The sequence below is a fragment of the Ptychodera flava genome, chromosome 14 (assembly GCF_041260155.1).
Source record: "Ptychodera flava strain L36383 chromosome 14, AS_Pfla_20210202, whole genome shotgun sequence".
In the NCBI taxonomy this organism is placed as follows: Eukaryota; Metazoa; Hemichordata; class Enteropneusta; family Ptychoderidae; genus Ptychodera; species Ptychodera flava.
Genome location: NC_091941.1, coordinates 6,098,934 through 6,113,741, shown reverse-complemented (window position 1 = coordinate 6,113,741; position 14,808 = coordinate 6,098,934). Strand labels below are relative to the sequence as shown.

At 35.3% G+C, this 14,808-nt stretch overlaps 2 protein-coding genes across 3 annotated transcripts in view; one reads left to right on the top strand and one right to left on the bottom strand.

Annotated features, from left to right (window-relative positions):
- Window positions 1–14,808, bottom strand: part of LOC139149095 (protein transport protein Sec23A-like) — a 40,909-nt gene that overhangs the window by 12,910 nt on the left and 13,191 nt on the right. The window lies entirely within an intron of this gene.
- LOC139149096 (5-hydroxytryptamine receptor 4-like) lies at window positions 346–14,506 on the top strand. Its single transcript, XM_070720649.1, has 3 exons — window positions 346–827; window positions 8,529–9,452; window positions 12,939–14,506. Exons 2-3 carry the CDS (start codon window positions 8,759–8,761, stop codon window positions 13,298–13,300), a joined length of 1,056 nt encoding a protein of 351 aa, XP_070576750.1. The 5' UTR covers window positions 346–827; window positions 8,529–8,758; the 3' UTR covers window positions 13,301–14,506.

Here is a 14,808-nt window from a genome sequence, read left to right as displayed (position 1 = left end):
CTGTTCAATTGTGAAAAGTTTAACGTTATAAATTATAAAATGGGTTTATTTTGTTGCCATGAGAGAACCCAGTAGTAATGGTGGCCATCTTTTATATTGTTAGCTGATCGTTTTTAGGTGTAACACCAGTAACTACTGCAGTTTTGTTGCCGGTTAAAATGTTTTGAGTCATATTATCAACCAGCCGTTGCCTGACGACAGAATTCAGTTGTAGTGGAAGTGTCACTCTGCTTATCATGCTGAATGGCAGATGATTGTCATTGGCTGCGCCAGACAACAGACATCCTTTTAATACACGGAACTTGCTCAATATCCCCACACACGGTAAACAGTGAACGGAAGATCATTTTTGCATTGGTCACACATGAGGACACTTCAGAACAGCCTAAGCAGGGGATACATATGCATCCTTTGCAGGTAAGCAGATAGACAGTAATCAGTATTGATGAGACTTGAAATGACCTTTGACACTGTGTGGCAAGCGGGGACACAGGAATACTTGACTGGCTAGACCGGGTTCCTGTCAATCTTTACATCTTTACAATATGGTCATGCAGTCTCAACATTGAATATTCATCCTCTCATCAAGACATGCCCTATTGACGACAAATGCTCTAACTTTATCCTGTACTGTGGCGGTGTCTGAGTTACAAGACACTGTGAATACCTAACCATTTTAAATATTTCAATGGAAAGTGTAAAATCAACAGGAAGGATTCTCCAGTCCTTCAAACAAGATCTTTACTCGTAATTTCCTGTGTATAGTTCAACTTATTACCCAGGAAGACACAAGCCTGGCATAACTTGAAATGTTGCCAGTCGACAAGGTACGCGTACAAACTTATATCTACCTTCTAGTTTTGATAATTTTCTATCATCAAGTCACATTTCTCATGACGCAGGCAATTCTATAGAAGGCACTGTTTTGACCGGTTCTGTTTTACATTTGCAATCACCGACAGTGAGATTAGTACGGTGTTACTGTGAATTTCATTATTAACCATAAATGTACAAGGAAAATCAATTAGGGGTTAATTTTGTTTCAATATTTGCAAATGATGTTATGAAAATGTGTTTTTCATCCACGGATCAATCAACTGCAGTGCTATTACAACACGTTGATTAATTTTAAAAGGCTTTTACTCCAAGGTGTAATTACCACAATTTCAACATCATTTCACCACTTTATGCATAAGGTATACGATTTCATTTCCTGGCCAATGTCTTTTTTTTTTCAATTCACTTTTGAGCTTCAGAATTCATCCAACTTTAAACCTGAACATTATCCTAGATCATTTACCTGAACCAATAATCGAGGAAAATCGGTGCTGGCCCATTATTTAGAGATTTACTTGTGACCAGTTGTTATCCTGGGGAATGTGAAAAGTGCCATTATTTCAGATCATTACTCTTGTCGCTCAAGGTCTTCAACAAAGATACTTCTAAATCCCCCTTCCCTTTTGGGATCCCAGTGATACACAACCATGTTCTGAAGATAATAATTGAACGATCGACAGAGGCATGCTTCTTAAATGAAAAATAGTAGAACATCCAATCAAATGCTTAAAAAATAGTGTCAATGACACTTTTTTGCTCACATCTAGTTAAATGTGGCAGGCCCGAGTGAGTGAATGTATAATAGCTTCTATGGACCTTAGCTTGTTATATTCGTAATGTCAAGTCCATTTGAATACATTTTGACACACCGTCCATCAAAGTATGAAATGATTGGTAACTGTTGCAATGAACACTTATAAAACACCCAAGCAGCCTAGTACATCAAAATTAGTGATACAATCTACCATACAAGAGTAAAGGTGTCCTCTTGTTATATTGTATTGCATGGCATTAGTGTAGACAATATTTGGTCCCTCTAATGTCTATGGTAGCACTTTTGAAGACTAACGTAACATGTAAACATAGGGCCAAAGTCCCTGAAGCTACTATAGACATGGATAAAAAATTAAGTATTTCCTGACTGTATGAAATTATCTCACTAAGGTCATCCTAGGGACCTGTATACCAAATATTAAAGCTGTCTGACCAGCGACCCAACAGTTGACAGAGCTCTGCTATGTTATGTAGAGAATATCTTTTTGTGACACATGTATTGATGAAGAAGGTGGATATCTTTGATAACTCATTTCAGGATGGCCTGACCAAAAAGGCAAAATTAGCTGCAAAAATACAAAATTGATGATTTCATCATAATTTCCACAGATTACATTGAGATAAAGCCTAGGAACCTGTATACTAAATATCAAAACTATCAGATGAGTAACTTTTGAGAAATAAATATTTTGACCAAAAATGGCAAAAATTGACTCAAAAATACAACAATTGAAGATTCATCAAATTTCATTATATCACACTAAGGCAACCTCTAGGAACCTGTATACCAAATATCAAAGGCATCAGACAAGTAGTATTTGAGAAACACATTTTTTGACCAAAAATGGCAAAAATTGCACCAAAAATACAAAATTGCAGATTTCGTCATATATTCAATATATCATATTAAGTTCATCTGTAGGAACCTGTATACCAAATATCAAAGCTGTCAGACAAGCAGTTTTGATGAAATAAAGTTTTGACCAAAAATGACAAAAAAATTCCTTAAAAATACAGATTTACATATTTCATCACAATTTGAACAAATCTGAGTTGGGTTATCCCTAGGGACCTGTATATCAAATAACAAAGCTGTCTGACCAGTGGTTATGAAGAAGAAGATTTTTTACCAAAACACCTTTTTTGGTGCTAATTTGCATATTTTCAACAATATCAAAAAAAGTTTCTCAAAATCATATTTTCATCTACACAACAAATATCAAATCAGTACGTACTGCGGTTCTCAAGATATTTGAGTGGACGGACGCCTCACAAATGGACATACATACATACATACATACATACATACATACATACATACATACAGACTGACGCCGGACGGATACCCATCCCAATAGCTTCTATAGACTATAGTCTATAACAGCTAATAATGGGCATTCAGCAGTGTGCACTCTTACAAAATTCATGTTGGTTCATATGCATGAGTACCGTTATATTGAAGAAAGTATCAAGAGGTGGACACCCCTCCTAAACATAACCTCCATAACCATCTAGCCTGACGAGCTAGTGTAAATTAGGAGAGTAGCAAAGTCAACCGGCATTGCCTACAAGCAAAGCGAACACTGAGATGGTTTCCGAGCCTAACTAACATAATATTCTTCACCCAGGTTCAAAATCAAAGAATTTATGCATTTCTGGGATGAAGAAAATGTAGTTCTGAGAAATTAAAGCTTGAATTTAATCGCGAAAAAAAGGATAAAATTATGCATGAAAACGTCAAGCATCTACGTAAATATTCAACAAACGTGGATCTAGTATTATCATGAACGTAAAAGAACTGATTGGTGTCTTGCCATAATTTTTTAGTTCAAAAGTTTCGTGAATTTAGGCAAAAAATTGTCATGCCAAAAGGCAATTTTTTCCCTCAAATTCTGCAGTTGGAGAGCAGGAAGTGAAACCATGAACTTCACAAAATTTAAAAGTCACTGGCAGAATAGTGGAAACTGAGACTGGGCTAGAAAATTTTTTTGGCTACTAGCTAGCCACATGCTTTTTGCCAACTATACCAACAACAAACTTAATCACTGACAATGGTACTGTTTTCTTACAGATTGAGACCTCAATGACTTCTTATTAGTCTCCATCAGTAATTTTGCTGTAGTAAAGGATGTTTTTATTTTCTTTCCAACTTTCCAGAATTCAAAGCAGATGCTGTTTGCCTATATTCCATATAAACTATGTGCTGCTTTACATTTCTTACTTTATTCAGTTTTGTCATGTGTCATTTGAAAAGAGCATCTTAACAAAAGAACAGCAAATATTGGCATTTTAGTGTGAGTATGTGCGAAAGAAAAAGATTCCTCCGAGATACATAGTGAAATAAAAAACAATGCCAGAAATCACACAGATAATAAAAAGTAATTCCAGGTGAAGCAGGGAGAAAAATATATAATGTCCCGGAGTCAATCTTCCAAGCCCCATTCAGAATATCAAATGGTCCACGCCTTAGTGTATGAAAATAGCCATTGACACGTAATGATGAACTTCCAACATGTAACATGAGAAGTAAATTGTTCAGCAAAAGATTCACAGATGTGTTCATCGGATGAATCTTTTGCCTTTTATCAGAGTAAACACTATCATTTTTCTGAGATCATGTTGACACATGTCAATCCTTTTAATAGCAAGATCTGGAAACCTGTGACCACCTGCTTCATCAATGCCTCTGCTTCTGAACTTTTGAAGTAGGAATATTCAACTTTTCTTGGCACTAAAAAATATCTTGTAATCCATTGAGTGCATATACCTGTTACATAATACTTTCGTGAATTTTACATTTGCATACAAATTGCACTTTGCCCATATACTGCGGTATTCATATCTACATGTACCCTGCCAATGAAATGGTGGTGTGGTTATACAGATTCAGAAACCTACTGAACAGCAAACTGCAAAGGGTTCTTGAGAAAAAAAAACAAAAAAGTAAAATGTCATTTCGTTACCAGTAGATGAGAAATACTGTAGGATGTCTAATTTTTCTGTCTGTATCCTGCGAGGGATTGAAATAACAATGCTACGGAGAGCTGTAAGGTTTCTTGGAAAGACAGCGGGGCTATTGGATTGCAATCATCATAATGGATATTTTGTATTAACTTCAAATTTTAAAGGGCAATGTTATCGTAATTTTTCGTCATCAAAAATTGTTTCTTTTCTTATCCACATGGGAACAGTTTGTTTTTTTCTATACGCTGTAACATCAACACCATCTTCACCATTATCTGCTCACAGCAGATAACAATCAACATAATGTGTGTTCCATAACTTTTTTCACTTCTAATTTTCCAGTGTAGAGATTCAGCTTCACTGAGTAAAACATTTGGGTTACGTAAACCCTGAGCAATAAAGCTCACCTCAAATATGGAAGTATTAAACTTTTGCTAGAACTGTGCTTGAGAAACTTTCTGCAAACCATTTTTAGCTCATATTTTGTTTTGTATATAAATACCAAAAAGAGCTTATATGATGAGTCGGTGGCGTCTGTATGTCTGTATGTTTGTGGGTATGTATGTGCGGATGTATGTCCGTCACACACAAAGGCTCCCATACCGCCAAAGCTACAATCTCAGTATTTGGTGTACAGGTAGATGCAGGGGTTGAGATGTGAATTTGTTCAAATGAACATGTCAGTGTCAAAAATGTGCAAATGAGGTAAGAAAAAGGGAAATCCTGCAAATGTGCAGGAGTGATGGCATGCCAGTGACTGAAACAGGCTTGAGTCATTTCCTGTCATTGTTTATGAACTGTTACATATTAACAGACCTGCCCAAACCATAGACAGTAGAGGGGGGAAAGACTGTCTATGCTCAAACTAAGAGGGGCTAGCTGTAGTGCTGTGCATGTTGCTAAAGTTGACCTCCAGTACCTAAAGTTTCAGACCTTATTTACTTTTGTCATTCTTTTTTTCTGGTTTAAATATTTCTTGTTGTTTTTCTGGTTGTACTGTGCAGAAATCATTGTCATAACATTAACATAGAATTTTCCTGCACTGAACAGATAGAAACAATATTTATTGTTGATCTTTGGTAACCATACTGGTATATACCAATTCTGATCAAATTTGAGCAACACCGTATAATTGCGGTGTTTTTAAAATAACAGGATAGAAATTGGGGGATTTGTACATAATCAAAAACTCTACAATTTAGCCCTTTATAGCCCTTTGATACATTTGTGGAAATCCAAACCAATGAACTGACAGCCTGCTACCTCAGAACATCATGTCTTGATATGCCCACTATTCACGAAAATCCAGACACATGAAACATAAAATGGTGACATCTTTCAACAATGCGATGGAAAAGAAAACAGATGGAAGTTCTCTCTATTTCCACTGCAAAATGATATCAACATTATTAGGATTTCAGTCTATCTTGTCCTAAATATTGATTTACAAATCACTCATGGTATCATCATATGGAAACAGATACAACTTCATTTGAAGTCTGACTGTGATTGATATAACATCTTTCAGATATTGTTACTTTTTTCAATTTCACTGATAGAGGACAGCGAGGATGAACTGCTGTCATCTTCAGGAGAAAATACCGACTCAATATAATACACACCTCAAAACTGAAATACTTATAATTTTGCTGAAACTTTCCCTCAAGAAAGTTTCAATTATTCTCTTTCACAATCATGATTAAAAATCAGGGGTCATCATGCAAGTTTTAGTATAAGAGAAATTGTCTATCATTGACAGATATTTGAAATTCAAAATGGAAGCCATTCCAGTGTTAACTCTCTGGGGAAATACTCAGTATTTGATTTTTACAAAACTTAGATGGTGACAACTTCATTTGCTCCAAGAGCTTCAAAATGAGCCCCCAAGAGCAGTTGACCGGAAAAGTATTAGAAAGGTTTGACAAACCAAATATCTGTCCTTAAGGCACATTTTACCTTAAGTGATGGGTATGAAGACCTAAACTTTATGCTAACCCATGGAAACTTCGCAGCGTATTGATCAAAGGCCACAACAAATATTGGCATAGATCAATGAATTAAGATTATTTTCTGATTGAATTACAACAGTAATGTCACATTGGCAGAACAACAACACAAGAAGTTTTACATTGGATCATTATTCATCATTTGGAAATAAACAAAGCTTTCACTTCAACAAGTCATCGCTGATAACACAGTCCCCGCTCGCACCATTAATTGTGATGCACTTGCACACAACAATACAATGACTGTGTGCCAAGTTTGAACGAAATCTGTTCAGGGATAGTTGAGTTATGGTTCAAAAACTTGAAAAAATCGCAATTAAATGGTCGCCAGGCAGCCATATTGGATCATATCCCAAAATAAATCGACATGCGATAGTACTTTGTCTGTGTACCAACATTGAACAAAATCTGTTCAGGGATAGTTGAGTTATGGTTCAAAAACTTGAAAAATCGCAATTAAATGGTCGCCAGGCATCCATATTGGATCATATCGCGAAATAAATTGACGTGCATATGTATGCCACAGTACTTTATCCTTGCATACAGTTTGAAAAAAATCGGCTCGGAGATAACAGAGAAACGGCTGCTGACGGACAGACGGACGGACAGACAGATGGACTGACGGACAGGACCCAATCTATAAGTCCCCGCCGGACTGCATCCGTAGGACTAATAACACATGGTATATCAGACCAAACCAGTATAGCAGAAAAATCCCCTACTCCCTTAGCTAAATATGTATGAGTGCCAACTGTGCTCCTATGCTGAAACATTTTTCCCAGCCCCAAAATTAATGACATCATCGCATTTAACAGAAATTATTAATTTGACTGTCAAAAGCAATGAATCAGATACATTCTGTTCAGGTATAATTTATCCCTTTTTTATGGTACATAGATTCTGAGCCATTCAAGCTACACCAGCTGTTCATGATATCATTACAAGCCATAGATGAGTTCATTCACCATCATATTGGGGTATCAAAGAACCTTGTAATGAGGTCTTTGTCAGGGTTTGCATCGTTTGTATATGACACTGGAAAAGTGAAATTTTTATCCTTCAGCAATCAAACGAATTTGGCATTGAAGGAAATTAGACATTCAATTCCTACCCCCAGCTAGATCTTAATTCTAAAGTGAGCCCCTGCAGATTACACACGTAATGTGTTCTACAAGCCGGCATCGTCTGAAGTTCACTCATCATTGTAGGCTTAATATAACCACTGAAATTAAATTGCCATGTCGTAAATGCCCGAGATAGTCAGCATATAAACTGTGAAAAGTGTGTGTACTAGTTTTTTACTTAAAATCAGCAGAATCAGCATTTTGATTAAAACTACAGTAGGTCTTAAATGACGACTAACAAAGTGATCTAAATTGTCCAAAATAATCATTAATTTTCCGCACTTTTTTCTTTTCACAGATAAAGATTATCATGAGATCATGTATAAAAAAATGACATTTTAAATATCATATAAATGGGTCATTGAATTTGAGATATTTGTCATCAAAATCACCGTTTCCACAATCTGCATGTGGAAAAGGCAATATAGTGAATGAGAGATGAGGAAAAAAATTACCTGTCAAATATTTGAGATGCCCATTAAAGTAAATAAATAAATTTAAGTTCATATTAATACTTGATGTAAGGTATGACCATTGATGGATCTATCACTTTTTTCATACTATTAATACCCAATTCTGAGATGCAACTATTGATTTAAGGTGAATGGCCGATTATGAAAGCATTTTACCATTAAGAGATGACATTTCTTTATGAGACACACAAGGAAGCCTGATTAATAATAGCATGTTGATTATTAATATTAAGTGACATGTATTTCAAATAGAACAAGTTGACGGACTGTCAAACTGGCTTTGAATTATTGCCGGATCAATACTCTATTTATTTTTCTCTTATCTTCTTGTTTTTATCTTCCCGCGATAGTATTAAGATAGCTTTCTGACTTGGTGACCATCAGTGCTCTTGGCAACAGGAGAAGTGGTCAGACAACAGCGTCAAGGCAACACAGAAGAACAATGTGCTCACGGCATATCCTCGCAAATGTGACAAAAGTATCGATTTTGGAGTAGAGCAGTCTCCCTGACTCAGTGAAGAATCTGTATACCTGAACTCTAATCCAATTATACCTCTGGAAGATAGATGATTGAAACGCAATGGAGGGAGATTCCCTCAGGATTCTTCACATTTGTGTTCTGTGCATCACTCTACTTCTAGGAATACTGGGAAATGCCATGGTTCTTGCAGTTGTGGCGTTCAGCCGTAAATTGCACAATATCACTGCCATCTTCATCATTAATTTGGCAATAGGTGACCTTGGAATCACACTTTTTGTGATTCCGTTCTCGATTCATGTGAGGATAACAGAAAACTGGGTATTCGGTGATATCTGGTGCCAAATTCTTGCTTTTCTTTCAATTCTCCTATACACAATATCAATGTCATCTCTAGCTTTGGTGAGCGTGGAAAGGCTCTTTGCAATCAAGTATCCTCTACAATACGCACAGAAGATGAAACCTACAACAGTCAAGTGGATGGTTGCTGCCGCCTGGATCTATGCAACACTCAGGGCTTCATGTCCATTTCTTAACTTTGGAGAGTACTACTTCTCCAATGCCAAAGCCATGTGTGCCCCAAGGTATGTCGGAGACGTACCATACACGATGACTGTGCTTGTCTTGGGAGTGTTAATACCCTCTGTTGTTATGTGCTACGCATATGCCTGTATCGGCAAAGAGGCCAAAATACTGGTTGGACGTGGGGAGTTGGTGTGTAATGATGAACACTGTATGTATGTGCCAAACAGGAGCAAGGAGAACAAAGCTGCTAAAATACTGGCAACAATAACAGGTACTGTAAATGTAAATATCTTATCAACACTTATACAAAATATATCATCACTGTATTGTACATCATGTGTACATATACTAGGCTATATACAGCGTACTATGCTATCAGCTATCAAGGCCAAACATTTTTAGCTCACTGGTTCACACAAACGTGAGTCGTACCAAAGTTTGTCTTTTTGTCTGTCTTTGGCACAGTATCTCAAGATTTCTTATCAAATTTGAAACAAACTCACTAACAAGTTCATTTTGGAAATGACAAGAGCTGATTAAATTTTGGTAGTCTGGCATGCATATTTTATGCTAATTTGCAAAATTACAGATTTAAAAAAATGGTTGTACATTGAAAAACCGCTGCACAAAATTTGACCAGATTTGCTACAAATGTTGATAACACAAAGATATGTTATTTTTTTTTATTATTAGCTGTGAAAGATGTTAAGAGGTGACATGAAAGTTAATTACTAATTTGCATAGTTTATTAACTTTCACAAGTAGGGATATATATCTCTGCTGACTTGAAAAAAGTTGACAAAACTTGGTATGTACATTGGAGATACTATGATACAACATTAATGGAAGTCATTAATGAGACAATGATATTGTAAGTAATGAAAGACAGTTTGCACTTTCATGTCAGCTATTATTGGCAATTTGACCAAAGTTGATGAAGTGCTATGTATATTGATGATAAATTGATATAATAGTAGTGAAAGACATTTTGCATTTCATGTCAACTAATTTATAATTTGCATATTTAATGAGCTTTCATAATTTGCCATATAAAGATAAAAGATTTGACTAAAGGCAATGACACATAATACATGAAGTGATGATACAATGACAGCAGTGAAAGACATTTTGCATTTCATGTCAACTAATTTATAATTTGCATATTTAATGAGCTTTCATAATTTGCCATATAAAGATTGGAGGATTTGACTAAAGGCAATTACATATACTACATAAAGTGATGATACAATGACAGCAGTAAAAGAAGTTTGCCATTTTCATTTCAGCTAAATTACATACTTGCATACTTCATGACTTTTGGAATAAATATATGGTGAATGTTGCTCATAATGTTGATAATATTCATAACAATTTTTATGAAGTTGCATTAACTTGTGCCAATAGCGTCAGAGGAAAGTTTCAATTTACAGACAACTGCAAAACATACTGAAACACGGGAGCATTTTTCAGTTCATATCTGGAAGATGAAGTACATGGACACTTTTTTGTCCATTACTATCAATGTGATTCATGTTGACATATCCATTTGGAGATAGTTAGAGCAAATTTTACACAGATAGCTTCTGCATATACACATAATAGACACAGTACAATCTGATTAAAATCAGCTGTAGGGAATCTGAGATGGTGACCTCATCTTTGCTATTCCCATTTACTGATAGAAATCTCACTACAGTTTGGTGACAATCACCTACATGTAACAAGAACAACAAAGAACATGCAAACACGGAAATGTCGCCATCTCCATCGCTGTGTCCAATCTGATTTCAATTAGATTGGACACGGTGCTGATGAGTGATTGAGTCTTATTTTCACTGAAGTATCTCTAAAATAATTACGAGTTACAAGTTTAACCCTTTCAACATGATGGTTTGGCCAAAAATTATTATCAACAGCAATTTTGACCTGTTTACAGGGAATTAGGGTGAATAGGTTAATGTTGTTGTGATAACCTGATGAAATAGGAATACTGCATTTCATGTGAAAAACAAAAAATTCAAAATTAAAATCATGAATGAAACCATGAAACTCTTCTCTTTTTTGAAACCAAGACTACTCAGCATATCCTTTATTTAGAAAAATAATGGAAGTAAAATATTTTATTTTATTTTTCTATGCAAATTACAAAATTGTCCTGTTTCAATTTGACAAACTGTTTAAAATATTAATTTTTGAAAACAAGGCAAATAGCAATAACTGAGTGCAGGGTCACTGTTAAACAATCTTTCATCACGGAAGACCTCAGAATGACAAGAATGACAGCCTCTAGAATCCTTTGTTAATGACAAAATCAATACTAAATGTAACAGAGAGATGTTACCAATTCACTTACAGAGATTGTGTCTCAAAGATTATTTACCTTCCCATTATCAATATTTAGACATGGCACACAGTGCATTAAGAAATCTCCATGCATCTGATGTCGGAAGAATTAAACAATGACATGATAAACCATCAGGGTAATAGCTAGCAGGCATATCAACCCTTGAATTATTGCTAATGTAATGAAACTTATGCATTTCTATTAATTAAGTGTGAAAATGTCATTTTTTGTTACACACAACAATATAACAATTTAAATTGTGAACATTGACAGCAGAAAATGTCACAAATGATGTGATACCAAATGTTGACAACAATCAGTTTAATGAATACGGCCGACAATGTCTCAGCTGACAAACTTTGGATTTGACCTTATGAAGAAAGTACGGTTGTTTCTAACTCCCACAACATCAGAACTAATTTTTACAACTATAAATAATAATACTACTGGGTTCTCTGAATCAGAGAATGTAATTAGGTATTTAATAACATTAAATCAATCAATGTTAACTGCAGAGAAATATTCATATTCCGATTTCCAATGCTCACGATCAATGCTTTTGATTTTTATATGAGGGTCAATTAAGTACTTAAAATAGCTGAATTTTCTTTATGTTTACTGTATCATATTTAGAACATTAATATTGTTTGAACAGAAGAAACCAGCATACATATTTAACATCAGATTTATTACTTTACTCAAACTTTCACAGACACCTAATGCCTACTTTTTTGTTGAAAGTTTCTTTTTGTAATAAACTGTTGTTTCTTATTTTTTTTATAGAAAATAATTAATCTTATTCCTAAGGCTTTTTGCAGTTATGGTGAAAGTCACAATTTGATGAACTGCAGACAACTTTCAGCTAAATTTTCAAACACTCTTCCTGTACCTTTTACCTTTAATATACAGCTAATACTTTTCACCAGATATTCTTAGTTATTCTGTCAGTTGATCTTTTACAAAGCAATGAATGACGTTACCTCAAGAGGCGGTGTTGAAACCAAATACATCACCAAATGTGGAAAATGTAACAAACAAAATGTGATATAGGGTGACGCAATGTAAGGTGGAGTTGTCACAACCAGTGGGAATCACCTCTTGGAGCAACAGAGGATTACATCATCAGGGTTAAATATAGAAGTTATGAAGTTTGATGCATGCTCTGTTGAGAAATCTGATGACAGACTGATTCTACAGATGTGTTCAGAAATTACCTCTTCAGGTGAAAGCCAATTACATCTGCTTGTAAAACTTAACTACTTCAAGGAAAAGAATTTTGGAAGTGATTTTAGCACACTGAGAACCAAAGACTGATAGAAGTACTTTTTTAGCTCAACATATAAATTATTACTTGTTGCAGGATCTCATCAATCATATTATAGTTTCTTCAATTTCTTCATTTCTCTAACACAGGGATATTTTTCATATGTTGGATTCCATACACTACAGCGAACACATGGTCTAGTTTTGCCGGCAGTGAAATGCCTTACCACGTTGACTCAACAACTCAGTGGTTGACACTGTTCAATTCCGCCATAAACCCATGGATGCACTCTCTATTGAATGCAACATTCAGGAAATGTGCCGTCAAACTTTGGAACAGGGCAAAGTCAAAACTGGTCAGTGAAAACAGGATAGAACCAAATGTGAATACCATATCAACAGAGACGGCACAGCCGCGGAATTCTCTGGATCAAGCGGTGGACCCACCACAGATTGAGCCACAGATAGAAATGCAGGACATGGACAATGAAAATCACCCTCAGGGGACTTGATGAAACAACGATGAGTATGAAGACCTTTGTTAGGGTATAGGGGTGCACATCAAGAGGAATTTGATGAAAGCCAAAGAAACTAGTGGTAAATTTAAATTTCAAGAAACAAAATGCAAAGGCAACATCTTCTGTTGGAGGGTTGTTTACATGTTCTGACAAGCAATATAAAAACAGTCAAACTGACGAAAATCTGAACTCTGCATGAAATACTGTTACAACATAATCACCATTTGGTGAAGATGAAGATCTACAAGAATCCTGTGATCAAAGCATTGCCCTGAATTTCAGTTTAAATTCTTAAATTACACTGACAGCCTGGGGAATCTATGCTGCAGGTACACAACCATTGCTATCTCTAATGGGAAATTACATGTATCTTTTACTTACTGTACTGACTTGAAAAACTTATAGCTACATGTAGATATGTTATCCTGTCTCCTATCTGTACCGTTGGGGAACACTACAGCATTCAAAGATAACACAGGCATTGAGAAATAAAATATAAAATGACTTCAGGGGTGAGGATTGGGATGTAAAAATGCCCATTAGATACAGGAGAAATGCCAATCAAATACCAAGTGTACTATTGTGAGAAAATTGCAGACAATGGCGGAGATGATATACTCATCATGTTACATTGATGAATTCAAAGAAAGGTGTGACTTGCAATGACTACATGTGTGTAGCCAGAATTTCTTTCAATAATTGCTGAATCAAAACATTTACATGTTGCCAGCAAACACAAGGAACACTAACAAATCAGACGAAAAATAATGCCAAATATTTCATTTGAAGGAACAAAACTTCATTGTAAGTTTCAGCTCTGTAAACTGTCTGCTGTTTGAAAGGCAACATTTATAACTAGTCTAGAAGGTCCGTCACACAAGGACGCTTCTAAATTTGCACCCATGTAAGATGGAGTTCCCAGTCTATAGTTTTCCTAGCAATTTTAATGTTGACCTGTATGTCAGTAGTTTATATGACAATATGGAAATCTTTGAACTTTATTATTCAAAATTGAAAAACATATCATATACTGATCGTGTAATAACGCACATAAAAATTTTTTTATATCTTTTTGATGATAGAGGATCCAATAACATATTATGTCATCATGTCTTTGACATGTGAGTGCTAAGGTCAAGAGAGAAAGCATAGTTTCTGATAATTTTATGGACGAAATATCAATAAAAGTGTTAAATTCTACCCTTTACAACATCCATCATATACATATCAGGAGTGCTCAAGACAGTCAAACATTCACAATCAACAAACACACCTACTCATTTTTTTTAATTCCTATAATGGATGTGAGAATTAGTCAAGCATTACTTTGTGCTAAAAATCCTATATGAATGCGCTGGTGCTCTGAAAAAATACAATTGTTGAACCCTCTTGATAGTACACACACATACACATGCATCATATACACACAAATAACAACTCCAAGGATAGATTGGGTATTCCTTTCTTGTCAAACAAATAAATATTTATGGTTTGAATGGCAC

Coding starts and splice junctions, on each gene's coding strand:
- LOC139149096 (XM_070720649.1), top strand. CDS start 8,759: ATGGAGGGAGATTCCCTCAGGATTCTTCACATTTGTGTTCTGTGCATC. Junction 9,453..12,938: donor AATACTGGCAACAATAACAG/GTACTGTAAATG, acceptor TCTCTAACACAG/GGATATTTTTCATATGTTGG.